This window comes from Carettochelys insculpta, chromosome 2 (genome assembly GCF_033958435.1).
Source record: "Carettochelys insculpta isolate YL-2023 chromosome 2, ASM3395843v1, whole genome shotgun sequence".
NCBI lineage: Eukaryota > Metazoa > Chordata > Testudines > Carettochelyidae > Carettochelys > Carettochelys insculpta.
Genome location: NC_134138.1, coordinates 167075022 through 167095765, shown reverse-complemented (window position 1 = coordinate 167095765; position 20744 = coordinate 167075022). Strand labels below are relative to the sequence as shown.

The window sequence follows — 20744 nt, the reverse complement described above, 5'->3', positions numbered from 1 at the left end:
TAATTGAAAAGAATTCTTACCTCCCCCAAAGAGAAGTAATGGCGTGGAATTTGGGAATCAGGATACACATTCTCCAGGTACCAAGAGAAGGGCCTGCATTGCAGTTTATGTCTGAGCCCAAGACGTGATGATATATCTCCATAATCTACCTTTGTAACTCCTGCAGAGAGAAAGGGGGAGAGAACCTGTCATACAGTGGTTGATACTGAATTTTAAACTGCTGAATTTTGTTAGGATAATACAAATGTGATTGATACATATTGCAGGCTTCAAATATACTATGTCCATAACAAGCCAGCTAAATAGACAGGTTACTCACCGTAGTAACGGTGGTTCTTCGAGATGTGTCCCCATGGGTGCTCCACAATAGGTGTCGGGCTCGCCTGGCGCCGCAGATCGGATCTTCCAAGCAGTTTCTGCTGGACCGCGCATGCGCCGGCGCGCGCCGCTCCCTTGCGCGCTCCTGGCCACGTGCGCGATCCGGTCCCCTCCAGTTCCTTGCCCAACCGCCTCGGATGCTCCTGCAAAACACTAACAGAGATCCGAAGCGGGGAGGATGGGCGGGTAGTGGAGCACCCACGGGGACACATCTCGAACAACCACCGTTACTACGGTGAGTAACCTGTCTTTCTTCTTCGAGTGTCCCCGTGGGTGCTCCACAATAGGTGGCTACCCAGCAGTAACCCAAGATAGGAGGTGGGTAATCGGATTATGTGCAGCTTGTCCCCGAGAGGACCGCTGTCGAGAGATGGGTATCCTCTTGGAATACCCTGCGAAGGGTGTAATGTTTGGCGAAGGTGTCATAGGATGACCAGGTCGCCGCTCTGCAAATGTCTTTTAGCGCAACGCCCTTGAAAAAGGCTGTTGATGCCGCCACCGCCCTAGTGGAATGAGCCCTGGGAGTGGCCAATAAAGGAGTCTTTTTGAGTTCGTAGCACATTTTTATGCAGGATACGATGTGCTTCGAGATTCTCTGCGAAGAGAGACCTTCTCCTTTCGATTTGGGAGCGAGAGAGACTAGGAGTCTATCCGTTTTCCGGAAGGACTTGGTCCTGTCTACATAGAAGGCTAGCGCCCTCCTCACGTCCAGGAGGTGCAGGCGCACCTCTTTGTTAGAGTTATGAGACTTTGGATAAAACGAGGGTAAAACAATAGGTTCGTTAATGTGAAACTCAGAAGAAACCTTGGGAACAAAGGCTGGATGCAGCCGTATGGTTACCGCCTCCTTGGAAAAAACAGTGCAGGGTGGCGTTGCCATAACTGCCGCAAGCTCGCTCACCCTGCGAGCTGACGTAATTGCAAGAAGAAAGGTAGTCTTTATCGTAAGGAGGCGGAGGGAAACCGTGGCCAAGGGCTCGAACGGTGGTCCCGTTAGCGCGTTAAGCACCAGGTCCAAGTTCCACGAAGGTGGAAGCGGTTTCCGAGGGGGGTATAGGTTTACCAACCCTTTGAGGAACCTGGTAACCATGGGATGGGCGAACACCGTGTGCCCTTCCTCCTCGTGTCTGAACGCCGAAATGGCGGCAAGGTGGACCTTTAACGAGGATAGTGAGAGTCCTCCTCTCTTGAGGTCCAGTAAATACTCTAATGTTACAGGTATAGGCACCGAAAGGGGGGCCAGCTGTTTGGTAGCACACCAAGCCGTGAAGCGAGTCCATTTCTGCTTGTAGGTCTTCCTGGTGGAAGTCCTCCTGCTACTTTCTAGGACTTGCTGCACTTCCTCTGTGCATGCGCTCTCTAGGGAGCTGAGCCATGGATTAACCACGCTTGTAGTCGCAGGCCTTGGGGGTGCGGATGCACTATGGACCCCTGGGCTTGCGTGAGCAGATCCGGCGCCACCGGAAGGGGCATGGGTGGACGGTCCGACATGCGCAGGAGTAGGGGGAACCATTGCTGTCGATCCCACGTTGGGACTATCAGGATCATTCGGGCTCCTTCCCTCCTGGCTTTCTGCAAGACTTTGTGGATCAGCACTGTGGGAGGAAAAGAGTAAAGCAGGGGGCCCCTCCACGAGATCGCAAACGCGTCCCCCAGGGACCCCCATCCCAGTCCTGCCCTGGAGCAGAATCGTGGGCACTTCTTGTTGTGTTGAGTGGCAAACAGGTCTATCTGGGGAAAACCCCATGAGTGGAAAATCGGTCGTAGCAGATCGGGACGGATCTGCCACTCGTGCGTGAGTGCAAAACGCCTGCTCAGCTGGTCTGCCTTCACATTGTGAGCGCCTGGTAAGTACGAGGCTTTCAAGATTATATTGTTGGTGATGCACCAGTTCCATAACCGGACTGCTTCCGCACACAAGGCACGGGACCGAGCTCCTCCTTGCCGGTTTATATAAAACATGGTGGAGGTATTGTCTGTACTGATCCTGACAACTTTGCCTTGTATATGGTCTCGAAAGTGTCTGCAGGCGTTGAACACTGCTCTGAGCTCCAGTATATTTATGTGCAGTGACTGCTCCGTGGAGGACCACAGCCCTTGAGTCACCTCTTCGCCCATGTGTGCTCCCCACCCTATGAGGGAGCCATCTGTAGTAAGAAAAACCGATATTTGTGGTTGGTGGAAGGGTACCCCTGTTAGCAAGTTCTTGGGGTTTACCCACAATTGCAGGGATTTGCGCACCTCTGCTGTGGGCGACACCACCCTGTGAACGGTGTGTGCTGCCGGTTTGTATACGCTCGCCAGCCAGTGCTGCATGCTGCGCATGTGTAACCTGGCGTTCTGTACTACGAACGTCGCCGCTGCCATGTGGCCCAGCAGCTGTAAGCACGTCAGGACCGGCACCGTAGGGCTGAAGGTGATGACCTGCACGAGGGAGCCGATGGCCCGAAAGCGAGTCTCTGGTAGATATACTCTCGCTGTAATAGAATTTATGCGTGCCCCTATGAACTCTATGTCCTGTGCGGGGTCTCTCTCTGATTTTGCCAGATTGATAACCAGGCCGAGCGAAGAGAACGTGCCTGCTGTGACGCGTATCATGCGTAGTACCTCCTCCTTCGAGGCCCCTTTGAGTAGGCAGTCGTCCAGATACGGGAATATAAATACCCCCTGTCTGTGCAGGTAGGCTGACACCACTGCCAAGGTCTTGGTGAAGACTCTGGGGGCCGAGGAGAGGCCAAACGGTAGGACCTTGTATTGAAAATGTTCTTTGCCTACCATGAACCGGAGGAATCGCCGGTGAGCTGGATGGATAGTTATGTGAAAATACGCATCTTGCAAATCGAGGGCTGCGAACCAATCTCCATCGTCCAGTGCCGTAAGGATGGAGGCGATTGTGATCATCCGAAAGCGTTGCTTGCGCAGGTACTGGTTGAGGCCTCGAAGATCTAAGATGGGCCTCCAGCCTCCTGTCTTTTTCTCCGTGAGGAAGTACCTCGAGTAGAACCCTCTCCCTTGCAGTTGCTCCGGCACTCTTTCCACTGCCCCTATGAGCATGAGATGGTCTACCTCCTGCTTGAGCCTCGCTACATGGGAGGCCTCCTGGAGGTGGGGCCTGGGTGGAGGTCGTGGCGGTGGGAGCGACTGGAAGGGGATGGCGTACCCCGTGGCTATGATCTCCAGCACCCATTTGTCTGTGGTGATCCTTTGCCACTGGTCGTAGAATGGTCGGAGGCGATGGTGGAATAACCGCTTCGGATGACCTTGTGCGATGGTAGTGATGGCGCAGCCCTGGATCTGTGTGTCAAACTTGTGGCCTTTGGCCCTGCCCCGAGGACGCACGGCTCTGTTGGGAACGTCGCCTGGGAGCTCTGTACTGCTGGTGCTGTTGATGTCGCCCTTGCTCGTAACCCCTGTGGTACTGGGGACGCTGTTGCTGGTACTGGTACCGTCTTTGTTGAGGGTAGTACTTTTTCTTTCTGTATGGAGGGGTGTAAATCCCCAGGGTCCTAAGTGTGGCTCTTGAATCTTTACTGGAATGAAGGACCGAGTCAGTTGATTCAGCAAACAGCTTCTGCGAGTCAAAGGGAAGATCGACTATCTTTGCCTGCAGATCCCTCGGTATACCTGAAGTCTGGAGCCAGGACTCCCTTCGCATCACCACTGCCGTAGCTGTGGAACGCGCTGCTGCGTCCGCAACATCCAGGGCGATCTGAACTCCCGTCCTCGAGGCCGCGTAGCCTTCTTGCACGATGGCCTTGAGCACCGGTTTCTTGTCCTCTGGAAGCGAGTCCATGAGGGAGGTTAACCTAGTGTAGCTGTCGAAATTATGGTTCGCTAAGTGCGCTGCGTAATTTGCCATTCGCAACAGTAGAGTGGAGGAGGAGTAGACCTTTCTGCCGAACAGCTCTAGCTTCTTGGCATCTTTGTCTGTTCCCCCTGTCTTGAATTGAGATGTCTTTGATCTTTGTTGCGACGACTCCACCACCAAGGAATTTGGTTGTGGGTGGCTGAACAGGAACTCCATGCCCTTCACCGGCACAAAGTATTTCTTATCCGCTCTCTTGTAGACAGGCGGAATAGTCGCAGGGGTCTCCCATATCATAGTGGCGGACTCCAAGATTGCTTCATCAAGCGGTATTGCTATTTTGGAGGAGGCTGGAGGTCTCAGATTTTTGAGGAGCTTATGGTGTTTCTCTTGCACCTCTGCTGTCTGGATGCCTTGCGTGAAGGCCACCCTCTTAAACAGCTCTTGAAACTGTTTGAGATCGTCCGGAGGATGGACGTCTCCTGGGGCTGTAGCCTCGTCCGGGGAGGAGAGCAAGGAACCACTGGGGTACGCCTCTCTGGACCCTTCCGGTTCCTGTTGGTGATGGTACATCCTCTCGCTAGAGGCTTGCGAGGGAAAATCTCGGGGTTCCATAACCCGTCCCCCCTGAGATACTTGAGTCTCTGTCCCCATTCGCAATTGCCCTCGGGGATACGAGATCGTCTGTGGGGATCTTTCCGTGGTAGATTGCCGGTGGTGTCTATGCCCCGCGTGACAGGGGCGACCATGGCAGTATAGGCACTGTTCTTGGGAAGGTGACCTAGACCACTCCCTTGGTGCATACCCTCTGCGTCTGGGGGAGCGAGATTGTCGAGAGATCTGGGACACTGTAGAGAGCGATTTTGGATAGTATTCCAGCGGCTCAAACCCCAGGAAGGGTGAAGGTGGTCCCAGCCAGGGCGAGGCTGGTTGTAAAAATGGAGACGGGGGCTCCGGGTAGGCTAGGGGGGACCCCTGCCTTCTGGTTGGAGTCTGCAGCATAAGCAGAGGGCTGAAAGAAAGCAACTCCGCAGCCCTGTCTGGAGAGGGGCTGCGGTGCCTCGTTTTGTGTGCAGCCTTCCCCCTCCCTTGAGGAGGTAACTCTGCCCCCTGGCATGTAGGGGATCTCTGCCCCGTCCGCGCCGTGCTCGGCACGCTCATGGGCAGTGCCGCATGGGCGGTGTCCTCCGGTGCCTGAAGGCTGCGTGCCTGCACGCTCTGCACCGCCGGTTCCCCGGGGGGTTGGTGCCGCTGCTTGCGGTGCCGCCGGTTGTTTAGCCGCCGCCCTGCGGTGCAGGGCAGCTGTTTGATTATCGGAGGCTGAGCCGCTTCCACGTGGCTCTCCGTGCTGCCGCCGATCAGCTGTTGCTGCGGCTGGGGGCTGCGCGCTCCTCCCGTCCCGCTCGCTGTTGCTGCCGGCAGGGATCGGGCTGGAGAGGCTTTCCTCCGTTTTTGCGCTGATGGGGTGAGGGAGGCGGTTTTCCTTTTATGGGCCCCGGAGGGTCCCTCCTGCTGCGGCCGCTCTGGCACGTCTGGCTGGAGGGCCTTGTCGAAGAGCAGCATTTTAAGCTGCATCTCCCTGTCCTTCCTTGCTCTGGCTTTTAGTTTTGCACAGAAGGAGCATTTCTGCGTGACATGGGACTCCCCCAGGCACCTTATGCAGAGACTGTGCCCATCAGACGCTGGCATTGCCTCTCGGCAGGACTCACATTTCTTAAATCCTGAAGAGGACATTGTTGGTGAGTCTTTCAGTTGTTAATGGGTACTTAGCACCTTCTCTGTGCTGTTTTTCCCCTTCTCCGATGGCCTGCCACGGCAGGAGGGCTAATGGCCCTAGGCTCCTGGCCTCCGGTGTTCCGCTTGTTACTGGGACTGGACTGAACGCCGTCCCGCTTTTTTTTTTTTTTTTGAAAAATAACAACTGGCTAGCTTGCAGTAGCCTAAGAACTTGAAAACTTTAAAGAAAAAACAGTTAAAACCATTGAATACGCTAACTTGGCCTTAGCCTAGTTCGGATTCCGTCTGCAGCCGACGGCGGTTAAGAGGAACTGGCGGGGACTGGATCGCGCACGTGGCCAGGAGCGCGCAAGGGAGCGGCGCGCGCTGGTGCATGCGTGGTCCGGCAGAAACTGCTTGGAAGATCCGATCTGCGGCGCCGGGCGAGCCCGACACCTATTGTGGAGCACCCACGGGGACACTCGAAGAAGAAACATCTTTATGGCGAAAGCAGGTAGGAGTTTCTTAATATAGTGTGTTTTTCTGAAATTATTTTATTTTATTTTCCTTGGAGAAAAAGGTTACATAGTGAATACTACTACTTGTGCTTCCCTCTCCTAACTCCACCCCCAAACCCAGGAACTGCTAAACCACAATCTATATTGCACATGACAATCAATTTCTTATGGGCATCTGATGGAACAACTTACATGCAAATTGCTCACTGAGCTAACAGGGAGGAAAAAGATGAACTCATCACTAATCAGAGCCATCCCTAGGCATTCAGAGAGTATGCAACTGCACAGGGCACCACTGTGCCTAAAATTAAGTAGTATTCTCTACTGTACATGGCTACTGTGGCTGACTCAAGCAGCCCCAATCCCCTGGCTTCCAGCCCCCACTCTCCACCTTTGCCCTGGCAGACCAACACCCCAAACCACCAACTCTGCCACCAGACAGAATCCTCTGTGCTCATGCTCTACTGCCCAGCCCAGGAAGCCTGAATTCCCCAGCCCGCAGCTCTCATGGGCTGCATTGCTCCCCTTTCCGCCTGTTTCCCCACACCTACAGTTCCTGCCCTGTTCTTTCCCCCACAGCCTTCAGCACAGCCCCCTCCCCAATGGGACTGGTAGGGGGTGGGGAGTCCAAGTGGTTGGGCTGTGTAAGGCACTGAGCAACCCATTGGAAACCTATGTGAACTAAAAAGGTAAATGCTGTTGGCTGCCCTTGGGCTGCCGCCTATGTCCACGCAGTTTGGGATCAGTATGTACAAAACAGTACATACGAGCTTAGAAGGAGATTTTTGCGAGTACCACCAAGGATGTGTCATTTGCTGATGTTGTTCAATGTGGAAATGCATTCTCTGTATCTGAGGAGGACAATGATACACAGTGATCCTTTAAACCCATTTCAATGTACATATTTGCACACTTCAGATTAACTAACTCAGAATAGCAGCAGCATAATAAAATAGGTTGACTTGAATATGGCTGTTGGACAACTTTTATAGGTAGAAAGTGCTGCCCTTATCTCTCAGTGCTCCCTTGTCCCATCTTAAATTGTTTCCATTTTATTTTGTCTTAAAGAGAAAAACTGCACAATACCCCAGACTGGGAAAACACCTATTTCTAAACTAAATTGTTTTCCATGGGTAAGACAGAAGACCATCTTGTGTAATTTTTGCATAGTCCTTTCAATCCATCTATGACATATGTAGCAGTAGCCTTAAAATTTATGTTGCAGAAGTGCTTGTTGTTATAGACTTAGTTTGTTTTTTAATTCTCAATTAGTGGAGATGAAGTAGAAGTTTGATGTGCTTAAACATTCAGACTATTTTACACAAAAAAGCCCACGGAATCACCAAACAATTTTACTGAAATTTATCTGCAATTTATCTGTAGCTCTCTGTACACCTGTATCTACCCCTCCTCCCCACCAACATTGGGAGCACTTCAATAATGACAATAAAAGAAAGTAAACATAAGCCATTATTTCACATTTATTTCCCCTAATAGGGAAACAGTGTTTGATTAGAACAAACAATCCTAGTATAGAAAACACTACATCAAATCTTTTTTGCCGAATATGCTCTATGGGAGAAAAACACTGGTGCAACAAATAACCAAGTTGATTTACAAGTATTAGTCATAGAAGTCCAAATTAAAATTCACCTCTGCTTAGGTTTGTATTATGCCATCTTTCAGCAATTTCTAATTTACAGTTTAACACATTAACACAATTTTAAATTAACACCAATTTCAAATTTTAATACTCTGAAAAACCACCTGACACCTATAACTACCTTTTTATTTTTAAATGGTTAAATCTAACAATTTCTATTCATAAAGGAGATTTGTCTATCCTAAAAACCTTTCCAAAGAACTCATTTTACACAAACAAAAGCAAAGGATGCAGTAGTACAAGCAGTTGGATGTAATAAACACCATGAACTTTCAGGACTCCTTCCTCTCCCACCATTCTCCCGTCCAAAACTTCCCAGAAAAGGTGAACCCATGAGAAACTAACTGAAGTCCTTACTCATTACTCTGTTAATTTCAGTCTTAAACTACATGTAATTAACACAAAAAACATACATTTCAAGTGAATTTGTATGGTAATTATCACATATTACTATAAGGCAGGGGAGGTCCCTTTGTTTTGGATTTCTGTTGGTGAAATAAATTTTAAAGCTTACACAGAATTCTACAGGTTGTTACATGCAACAGAAATGCTGTGTTCAGGAAACTGGAGACTGCATTGTGGGATGGGCACAAACTCCTGTCAGAGGTTCTTTGTTAAACTTGTTGTAAGCAAGTCTCGTACAGCTCAAGATCCATTTGGACAGTCTTTGCTTAGAGATAGCCATGCCATGAGACCTTTCAGAAGGAGGAGATGGAGTCAGGTTGTCTTGCAGAATGACTACATTCTCTGCAGATAGAAGGCCAAGGCTCAACAGACATTGAAAGTATGCACAGCTATGTCTCTATCATCGGTATGAGGTTTAGGGAAGATGACAGGTAAGTGTACTGGCTCGTTGCAGTGGAAAGAGCTAAGTACTCTAGAGATTGAATTTAGGGTGGGTGCAGAGAACTACTATGTCCTTGTAAAAGTTTGTACGTGGTAGTTCCAACATTAGTGCACTGATCTCTACCCTTGGCACCAAAGTGATCACCACGAGGAAAGCCACTTTCATAGACAAGTGCAACTAAAAAGTTGGCTATTGGCTCAAAAGGTTTGCTGGTTTGGGCACTGAGGATCAAACTGAGCTCCCATGCAGATGTAATTTTTTTTAATTGGCAGAAATGTGTTGTGGAGGTCCTTAAGGAACCACTTGACCAATGGCTAGGTGAAGATTGAATGGTCTTGAATAGGCAGGTAGAAATCCAATATAGTTACCAGGTGGACCCTAATGGTGCTGATGGGTAGATTTGTTTGTTGAAGGTGAAACAGGTTAGTGAATATGTATGGGATCCCCATGTGTATGGGATCACAGGGTTGGGAAAGGCACCAAGCTAAGAAGTGCTGCCATTTTGGTAAGATGGTCTTTCTTGCTGCAAGTTGACTACTGTTCAAGAATCATTTGGACCTGAGGTGGACAATGAAGCTTTGAATCTGTCAGTCAACCAGGCACCTCATATGGAGCTGAAGGCTGTTGATGGCTGGGTGGCGAATGGACCCAGTCTGTTGGATTAAGAGTGAGGGAACAGGAGGAAGACAACATTGGGGGATGTCTGAACAGCTGCAGAAGCATGGGGAAACAGATCTGTCTGGGCCATCTGGGTGTTAGTAGTATGACTCAAGCCCTGTCCTGCTTTATCTTGATCACGACCCTCTCGATGAGAGGAATTGGTGGGACTGCATACACTAAAGGTGCAAAACCAGATCTGGAGCAAGAGTAGAGGTAGTATGTGTTAGCACTTGTGACAAACAGATCCACAGTTGGGAACCCTCATCTGTGGAAGATGGTGGATCTGCTATTTCCCACTTGTGGTTGAGAGGGAAATTGCAGCTGAGCTCATTTGAGAGTAGATTCTCCCTGCCTCATACACAGAACCCCATGAGGTGGATTTGTCAAGGGATATACCACTCTCACAGCTGCACTGCTTTTCGACACGAGTTATCACAAGTGTACTCTGCCCTGTTTGCTGATGTAGTGCATTGTCTGTCATTATGCGGATTGTGTTTCTGGTCATCTGAGTTCAGAAGTGCATGCAAGCATACCTTACTACATTGAGCTCCATAAGGTTGATATGCTTGAGGCATTTGTCTGTTGATCATGTGCCCTGAAACAGTTGGCCCCGTAGGTGAGCACCCCAGCCTAACAGTGAAGTGCCTGTCATGATCGTGATGGATGGGGAGGCTTTGTGGAAGGGAACTCCTTTGCATACATTTTGTGGCTGTGTCCACCAACTGAGGGAGTGTCTCACTGCAGCTGGGATTCTCAGTGTTTTGTTCCGAGGATGAACATGAGGCCTGAACACCAATTTGAACCAGGCCTGCATTGGTCTCATCCCGAGGTGTGCATGGGGTATGACAGGAGATCGCTGCTGCTGCCATGTGGCCAAGGAGACAGACGTTCCCTGGCAGTTATGCTGGGACTGACCTATGACGACAAGGTTTTGGGGTGATTGTAATCCGTGCTGAGGCAGTGAGGCTTTGGCTGTCTGGCAATCCAAGAGTGCCCCAATGAACTCGAGCATGTGAGCTGGTGTCAGGGTGCATTTTGGCAGGTTTATGCATAGGCCCAGTTTGGTGAACAGGGTTTTGGGCAAAGCTGTTGCCTGTTGGTTCCAAGCTAAAGAGGAGCCCCTTATTAGACAGCCGTCCAGGCAGCGAAAGATGGTTACCCCCTTCGCTCTTAGATGTAGAGTGACCACTGCTAGAACCTTTGAAAAAAATCCTGGTGCTGTGGAGAGACCAAAGGGTAACACCCTGTACTGGAAGTGTCATTTCACACTCATACCTGAGGAATTATCTGTGCAATGGGTGAATGGTGAAGTGAAAATAAGTATCTTGAAGGTTGAGAGTTGACAATCCCCTCTCTCTTGTGCAGGGATGATTGTGGCTAACATTACCATCTTGAATCTATGACAGTGTACGTACCACTTTAGATGCTTGTGGTCTAGTATGGGTCTCCAACTCCCTATTTTCTTCCATGTGAGGAAGCAGCATGAGTAGAAGCCCCTTTTCCTGCACTCGGCGGGTACCTCTTCTATGACTCCCAGCTGCAGAAGATACTGTGCTTCTTACAAGAGCACAGGCTTGTGAGAGGGGTCCCTGAAAAGGCATGGTGGCTGAGACTGGGGTTTGGAGATGAATGGGATAACATGACTGGTGTGAACGATCTGTAAGACCCACTTGGTGGTGGTGATGATGACTCATTATGCAGGATAAAATACTGCTAGCCTTGAGCTGAAGATGGTGTGTGGCTCAGTGTGGAGCCTGCAGGCTGTGGGAGCTGTCTAACTCTTGACCAAATCTTCAAAATGACCGCTGGGCTGGAGCCTACTGGGTCAGAGACTGACCTGTGGTTTGTCTCCTTGGCTGTTTCTGACATTGTCTGTTATCATAGTGCCTATTATTAAATGGTGATGGCTTATACCTGACACTAAATTGTCTGTTTTGTTTTCTTCTTGCAATGACTATTTGGATGCCCAGGGTGTGCAAGATGACCCTTGAGTCCTTAAGGGAGTGAAGTGTCGTGTTCATATTCTCAAAAAAGAATCAAGACATTTTGAAAGGAAGGTCTTCCACAGTGGTTTGGACAGCCCTGGGAAACCTGGACAGTTGTAGCCACGACACCTGTCTCATGACCAGTGCTGATGCTAGGGAATTAGTGGCGGTGTCTGCTGCATCCAGTGCTGACTGTAATGCAGTTCTTGAAATGAGAGAGCTTTGTCTCATGTGGGCTTTGTATTGACTTCTTGTCAACTGGTACTGTTTTACTAAAAGCATGAAGTTGGTCGAAGACATGGCGTGTGTATTTTGCAAACAAATGCCACATAATTGAGAATACAAAACTGCAGGCTGGCAGATGAGTATGACTTTTCCCCATGACATTCAGCCTTTTCCATTCTTTATCTCATGGGGTGAATCTGGTGTTCTGCTGCCTATCCTTCCAATTTACAGCTTCTACTATTAGTGAGCTAGAGTGTGGGTGGGAGAAGAGGAACTCAGTACCCTGTGGGGCCATGTAATACTTTTGATCTAGCCTATTCGACATAGGTGGAATGGAGGTCAGGGTGTTCCACAGAAGCCTGACTGGGTTCAGGAGGACTTCGTTAATCAATATTGCCACCTGTTCTATGTGGACAAGTGTACGATGTTAGTCAGCTTATGTTGTGTATCTGCAGCAGTCGAGAGGGGTATCTCCAGCTTATTTGAATAATTTGAATAATCGAGTCTGTGGAGCATGAGGAGAGAGAGAATTGTGATGGGAGCAGAGAATTTGACCTATCACCTCCTCTTGTGCAATCGCCATAGTCATCGACCTCTGAAATCTCGGACCTGTCCAGTGACTGTATACTAGGGACTCAAGATCTATTCAGCAGTAAAGGGCGAGGTAACACCTGGGGATGGGGCTGCTGGTGAAAAACTGACTACGGGTTCCGGTATGCCCAGTTGGGTGGCGGCACCCACTGTTGCTATACTGTCTTGGATGAAGATTTTCCTGATGTTCTGAGGTAAAAGTATCCTCATCTGAGTCAGAGAACCTTGCTGACATGGAAGCTGGGGTGGCTGAACAAGAAAGCTTTGAGCTATGCAGAGAGCCATCACTGAACAGCAGGGTGCCCACTGACTGAAAAAATGGCGTGTATTGTGGTATAAATGAAGGAGGGGGCATCAGTACGAGATTCTTCTGCACTGCTGCTGCTAGGAGCACAGCAAAGGCTAAAGCTGTGTTTAGCACTTTCATGCGCTTTTGCGTGACTGGCTTGTCACTGGAGTGCTTTGTATAGAAGCCAGTATGCGGGTTTTTTTCTCAGCCGGCTTCTTTTATGGTGCTGGAGTGGTGGCCGAGTCAAAGAGCTTCACCACTTTTCCATTTGAAGATGGGTGCGCCTTCTCCTTATGTTGCTAGCTAGCACAGCTTTTCGGTAAAGCACTCTTAGCTGCCCACTTTAAAGTAGGGGTGTGACAGCACGGTGGTTTGAACTGGCTGCTTTGACCACCAGGGAGACAGACCCCGAGGAAGTATGTGACCTCTTGCTAGTTCCAGGGGATTTTCCCTTATCTCTAGGGCCTGTTAGCATCAAAGCCCTATGAATGGCTTCAACCCCTGTTGCAGGAGTTGTCTTAAGAGTCTGTTGGTTTCAGGGCCTGCTCCATCTGTCACATCTGGAGCTGTCGTCTCACTCTTCTACACCTTTTGGTTAGTCTTTTACAGTATGTTGCTGGCCATCTGAGATGGAAATGGACAGACCAAAGGGGACACACTTTTTAAACCCTGGAGAGCCGGGCATGACTGAAATTGACAGGGTTGGGCTCTGCTGTGAAGCGGAGCCAATGAAAGCACCTAGAGCCACTTGGAAAAGACCACACCTTCAGCTTTTCCTCTGTTGTTGTCTTTTCCTTGTTTGTTGTTTTGATATTTACTAAAGGTAAGTTGTACTCTCTCATGTTCTTTCCCCACTCTGCCCCCCTCCAGCTGACTGAAGGTGAGGGAACTACTCTGCGACCGAAGCCAGCAGTGATCAGAGAAGAACTGAGGGGCCTGACGGCTGTGCAGGCGCAGTAAATGCTACAGTGTCTTGTGCCTGTGCCCTGTGCGCATGGCCAGCTGGGAGGGGCACTGCTACTAATGAATTTATGGCCAGTGGATGCAGTGGCACTCGTGCACCTAAAGGTAAAGCACCCACAGGGACCCTCGAAGAAGCAGCTACTGTCTGCAGTGGTAACAAATGGATGGTCAACTTCATGGTATGGCTCTTTAATAGATCAATGTATTCAGTAACTTCTGGCCTAGCCCATCTCTCCATGAGATTCTCAGCCTGAGAGACTAGCATTCTTTGTAATCACTGGGATATTTTATGACAACTAAATGGAATTTTGCGACTGAAAGCTGCAGAGGACTGATTAAAACAACGAAGTAAATTTTGGATATCCGAAGCTTTCCAAAACCCTTTTATCCCAACAACCCTTCCCTTACTCCCTGTGACCTCTCAGAATACTAGCTCCCTAATCCTAATCTCCAATCAATCTATATTAGGTCTCTATCTTGCATTCCTATGCTCCTTATTTTAGAAGAGGCTCCTACTGGCTTCCCATTTTGTACTGACCATGCTCACATCTTTATAATAATTTTCCAATCTCTGTTGGGCTTTCTAGTAAACTCCCCAGTTTAAATACTCTGAAAACCGGTAACTGTGCATTACCGTTACCAAAACCTTAATTAAGAGTTAACTGACTATGAGAGTAGCTTGAATGCTCTATTCTAGTGTCCTCCAACTACCCCTAGATAACAAAATCACAGAAAAAAAATAGGAAGTGAATAATGGGATTGAGAGGTACAGCTCATGGGAAACTAGTTATGGCTGATTGGTGCTCATCTAGAAGCCAAGTCTGCTTCTGCACAGTAATCCTCACCCTCATATCTTGTGGCCGATTTCCTGTGGGCCAGATCATAAGCATCAGTGAAGAACTGCTACATACAGTGAAAGAAAGCAGAAAAATGAAGGGGAATTAAGATAAGAGGAAAGAATATATTAAGAAATCTGAAAAAAGTTAAAATGTTAAACAAAATTAAGAGTAGACTCGTAACTCCGTATTAACTTCATTTAACAAAAGGTCATTGACTAAAACTATAGCAGTCTAATTTATGAGAAAGGTAAGTATTTAGTTACAGGCAAAGTGATCAAGTTTCTCCCAAGAAGAAGAAACATTACATTTTTACAAATAAAGCACCAGAAATCCATTGCGTGAGTGTTAATTCACAAATACTATAAATTTTGCCTATATCTACATTACCACAGAAGATCACTCACTCAGGGTCAGTCTTCTGCGGTGCAATTTCATCCACACGTGAAGCAGTTTTCCAGGGTCAGCGTTGACCCTGTAACTCCTCATGAGCCACAAGGACTAAGGAAGTTTGACAGGAGGAGAGCTCCCATTGGCATTCTTCCACAAAGACAGGTACAGAGGTCGACAGCAGAAAAGCCCATTTTAGCTATGCAATTTGCATAGCTAAAATCAAGTATAAGCCATCAACTGCCATGTCTAGCGTAGACATGGCCTTTGTAAGAATAATTTATTTAAAAAGAACAGTCCAAGCTTTATTATCTGGCATCCCCGGAGAACTGGGGTTGCTGGATAATAAAAGATGCTGCATATCTGAGTGGTGCATTATATATTTAGGTATTAAAGTGAGCAGCTGGAACCACTCTGCTGGCCCCGCCAGGTAACCAGCTGGTCAGCCAGACTCAGCCAAGCATGGCAGTTGTCCATATGCCGGATAACACAGCTTTTACTGTATTCACCTGAAAGAGACTTAATTCCAAAGAAAGTATATTAATGGTTATTCCTTTAAGGCAGAAATGTACAATATTCATAATTCTAAGAGACAGAACAGTTAATTTGAATATGAGTCTAAGAGGATGCCTAATTTCTACAGATATATATTTTTATACCCCATACACCCCCCACAATACATTTACCCTAAATATAAAATTGGCTGCTTTTTATCTGTCTAGACAGATGAAAGGAAATGCTCATTTGATTAATCAGCAATGAATGTCAATTGTTCCCCTCTGACCTATTCTACCTGAAGTTATAGGGAGCAAACAGATATTATAAGATGCATTTAAACTTCTGCCTACTCTTCCAGAAATCTGCTTCTACAAGTCAACTTCTCATTGCACTTTTATTTTTGTGCACTTGAAACTCATTCTTAACTTTCGGATATGCACATAAAAAGGACTCCAAGGCATCTGTTTGGTTAGGATAAGGAGGTTTTTTTTTTTTTTAAAAAAAAACACAAGACCATTCCTTTAACAGAATTGTTTTAAATATTTTTTTTTTTATTTTACGTGAATGCCTTTCCTTTAGAATTACTAGCATTTGTATTTAGAAGTCCTGATTTTTATTTTTCCTTTTAAAGACACTCGTATCTTCTATCTGGAATTGAATTATTTCACATCAAAGACTACTCACCTGGGGAAATGATGTAAAAGAAATTCTTGAACTCATCCATCCAGACTTCTGCAAGCCGTCTGTTATTTTTGTTGATAATCTGCCCTGTGCCTCCTGGAAAAGTATAAGGAGTGGCTTTTCGGAACACATGCCCAACATGTGAACAGGTAACAATTTCCAAAGTGCCCCCACACTGCCAGATCTGAAAGTGATAGAACAGTCATTGCATAATTCAAAGTGGCTCCCCCCAAAAATGTGATTTCTAAAGAGTTTGTGATCCTAATGTCTTTTCAAACAGCAAAAAAATTCTGTTGCCCGGAAAAGTGTGAGTATGCTGCTCACCCAAAGAGAATTTAAAAGGAGGCTAGGGGAAGACCAAATTACATCAGGCACCACCTCACTAAGATGCCAGTCAGCGGCTACCACAGATGAATGGTAGGGCTCAGAATGAAGCAAAAAGAAAAGCAGCAAAGGTGAAACTCAGTCCAAAAGAAATTGCTATTCATGGCGACCAAATCAAAAAATTAATTTAAAATGGATACTTGTTTTAAATAAATACATTTTTAAAAAATAAACGTCAAATTATGAAAACCTATCAAGATCGAAACTCACTGAAATCTACTAAAATAATGTAAACAAAATGAAATATTCAAGCAGCATATTTGCTGCTGAAGTTTTAAAGAAAGCTGAACCACTGAGCTAGTGCATAATTGCCTTGGCAGCTGGAACCAGAGTTTACTAAAGTGCTAAATCAGCTTCTGACAGCTATCATCACCTGCCAAGATATTTTCTTCTTTTCCAATTTTTTTATGCAAAATTAAAAAGACTGGGAGTTTTTCCACTTCACATCTAGGAAAGTGAAAGAGGTGCTGAGCAGATGAAATTCACTAAAATCTTCAAATACACGACAACCAGAAACAAATCAGTTCAATTTTCTTGGCTTAATAAATCAGTTTCAGATTCAAAAAAAATTTGAGAAACTTTTCCTTATGCATCCGGTACTATTAAGATAGTTTTATTTAACTACTAATTTTAAAATGCTGGATTTTACAGATTAATTCAATTCCAACATTTGTCCTAATGAGTATCGGCACAAATCACAATAAAAAATTGATCTAGTAAAACAAGAAATGTGCCATTTTCTAATCTAACAAAAGAGTAAAAATTAAGAGGATGGCTATATAATTAAGATACATAATTAAATCCTTGTGAAGACATACAGTATCGTACTTCATAAAAAGAAGCATCAAATATAAAACCAACACGTTATAATGGTTGTCAACCAATAAGAAATCACCTTTTGTATGAAAAAATTAAGATAAAATATATTTAATTCAAGTTACCAGCATGATGATTAAAACCAACCCATCCTTTTGTGATTACTAGAGCTCTGCAAAATGTAACAAGATCCAGAATTTTTTTTCTTGATAAGATTATCTGAACTTAGCATGCAAGACATTTCAATTTTACACTGCGCTCCAAGAGACAACAGTGTAAAATTATTGATGTGTTAAACTTGGTTACTACTATCATAGCTGCCATTCACTTTGCCTGAAAGCAAAGAAGGGAATGAAACATTATCATTTGGTAATTACTCAATATGTAACATAATTCAGAAAGATGGACAACACTAAGTAGATCCGATATCCACAAAAGGATGCAACCAGCAAGTTGTAAATGACTGAACGAGGATTTATAATGGAAACACTAGCTTTTACTGGAAACGTTAAGCCACACATCACTGATGTTGGCTTAGCTAATAATGTCTCTCCCAGATTCTACTCTAACAGAGATTCTGAACAGGAACATCTTAGATGACTATTTTTCTTTAAATAGAAATTCTGTGTCCAATCATTTTTGTCTCATGGCTATGGACATTGCATAATGGGCATTTTCCTTTACTGATCATACAGCATTTCAACAGTCCTCTCTAGAAATTACACAAAAATAAATTGCTGCTTGTGCTTGGATGTTAAAGATAAAAGGACAGTAACAGGTTACCATTTATACAATTCAAACTGTTCTAAATTATGAAGCAAAGCATTGAACTAAAGGGAATTCTACTTACCCTGAAGGAAATTTCTAGGTTTTCTCCTCCCCAAATATCCATTCCAGCATCATATGTTCCAATTTCCTGAAAGTAATCCCTGTCTATTGAAAAAAGGCCTCCTGCCATTGTGGGTGTCCTGAAAGAAAACAAATATGTATAAGCACTTTCATTTTTGGATACACATGTTGAGAAATGTGTATGAACTGAATTTTTCCACACCATTTAAGCATCTTTGGTGCATTTTTTTTAAAACTTAGTTTAACTTTTTATCCTTGACCTCTTTCCTTCAAATAAAAGATTATTTAACTTGTGAGGTAACTTAGGTTCTTTGAGATGGCTGTCCCAATGGGTGCTCCACTTTAGGTATCTTGACACCTTGTGCTTCTATTCAGAGATTTGTAAGAGCAGTGTTCTGGTTGGAAGCACACATGTAGTGACCACCTCATGCTGCTCAAAAAGACTACTCTGTGCATAGCCAATGACACCCAGTTTCTTCTCAGCCTGTAAGAATCAGCATGAACTCCAAAGCAAAGGGGAAGTGCGGGGGGTGGGGCAAGGAGGAGCAGTGGAGCACTTACTGCCATTGTCAGGGAAGGTGAACTAAAAAGATTTTTCTTCAGGTTTAATCAAATGGAAATGAGAAAGTGTTCCCAGAGAAGGGGACAGAAAGGTAAAAAATAAAAAAAGGAAGACAACAAATGGAAAGTTGAAGAGCGTTGTAGTAACTCTGACTTGATCCAAAGGCAATAGGGAAGGAACAGACAGTGAGTTAGCTGTGCACATGGGGTCACTCCTTAGGGTGGCATGATACATCCTCCTCACATGCGTAGCAAACTAGGGCTCTGACACTACAAGTCTCCCATTGAAAGTGCAAGGCATGAAGACACCTAAAGTGGAACACCTACAGGGACACTCCTCAAGGAAGAATCTTTTGTCTTCCTTAGTTTTATTTCATATCTGTATTTTATTGTATTGAAAGCAAACCACTTGCTAGAAGAGAAGATGGCCGATGTGATACAAACCTTCCACTTCCACAACAACTGCACAATAATCTCTGTCTGCAACAACCAGTAGTTGTTGCTAACTAATGGCACAGTGGCCTGTGGAACTTGGTCAGCATTTTTAATCTAGTTCCCAATATGTAAGGCTGTATCAACACTACACCATAATTTCGAAGGAGCTTATTTTGAAGTAATGAACTTCAAAAATGTGCATCTGCACACACAAAGCAGATCAAATTCACCATCCGCTACTTTGAAGTAGCAGTCCAGCACTTCGAAAGGAAGTGCCTATACATTCATGGACCCTATTTCAAAGCAAGAGGCCAGGAAATACTGTGGACAGAAGTCACACGGCTGACAAGCCCTTCTAGGACCCTCTCAATGCGCACACCCTGCACATGATCAGGGCTGCCAGACTGTACACAGCACAGCATACCCTCAGCACAGAACCACACCACTGCAGAGACCCTTATGGATTTCCTCCAGGCTGCGGCCCACTTGCTGGCAGTGCTGCCCTGTGATGCTGCTGGAGGACAGCCACCAGTACCACAGGGCCAGCAACATAGGCCCCCTCCTGCAGGCCCTCTACCAGGGCAGTGGCTATGCCCCACCCCAGTGATCCGGTGACACTGAGGCTTTCCCACCAGCACTGACTGCTGGGACTAGGACAGCGACCGGTTGCTGTACCACTTCAGGTGGAACAGAGACATCTGAGGACTCTGCCACTGGATCACTGCGGCCCTCCGGCACTGGGACACCAGGATGTGGCCCTAACTCTCCCTGCACAAGGCGGCAGCCATTGACCTCTGGAAGCTGGCCACTCTGGACAGCCACCACTCTGTTGGACATCAACGTGGGGTGGGTAAGGCCAACACCGGGGCCGTGGTGGCTGCAGGACCCCCTACTGTCCTGTGTGCAGGGACCCCCATTGGGGCTGTTTTGGGGCAGGGACAATAGGGAAGTAGGGGGCTTGGAGGGGTACGGCAGCCTTGGGGTCAACAGGAGCCATGGGGTGCAACAGGGGAGCTGGTGGGGAGGGAGGGATGGACCTGTTCACCCTGAGTGGCACTGGCCACCAGTCACTCGTTGAGTGCCAGGAGGGTAGCAAGAGGCAGGGTGGGCAGAAGCAGGGTCCCAAAAATCAGCAGCCACCCCAGCCTGGCTGGAGGTGTCCTGGTTCAATGACCCAAGAGGGGAGGGCGATGAGGGTCCCATTGCTTGAACCCTTGTTCTCGCTCCCAGCCTCTGTCTCCTGTCCCCTGGGTGGGTGCTGGTGGTACCTGAGGGTCCTGGCTACTTTTTGGTCTCTGCATGGGGGGCACCAGTGTCCAGGAGGTGCTCCAGAGTTTGCACCACCTTCAGTCCCAGGAGGCAGTGGCGCTCCTCATAGTGGGGACACAGGGTGGGCCCTTCCCCCGACCAGCTGGCAGCGTGCTAGGCTCAGAGTAGGCCTGCCAGAGCTCCTTCATCTTTGTGCAAACATGTTCACCACTCCTGGTGAGTTGCCCCTGATCGGTAAGGCCCTGCTCAGCTGCTCGTAAGTGTCCACATTCCATCACCACGCGCCCCTCTGTTGCAGGACCTCCTCTTTGCACCACAGCGCGAGGACGTGCCCTTTTGTGCTGGCACTGGCTAGACTTCTGGGACCCCTGGCTGGGCTCACTGG

General features: G+C 47.1%; 1 protein-coding gene across 2 annotated transcripts in view; it reads right to left on the bottom strand.

Moving 5' to 3' along the window:
* Positions 1 to 20744, bottom strand: part of GALNT1 (polypeptide N-acetylgalactosaminyltransferase 1) — a 142637-nt gene that overhangs the window by 13811 nt on the left and 108082 nt on the right. For both annotated transcript variants that reach the window (XM_074988007.1, XM_074988008.1), the window contains 3 exons: positions 18096 to 18213; positions 16049 to 16229; positions 21 to 160 (listed from right to left, as the gene is read on the bottom strand). In XM_074988007.1, the coding sequence (XP_074844108.1) occupies positions 21 to 160; positions 16049 to 16229; positions 18096 to 18213 (439 nt within the window). The remainder of the gene's footprint in view (positions 1 to 20; positions 161 to 16048; positions 16230 to 18095; positions 18214 to 20744) is intronic.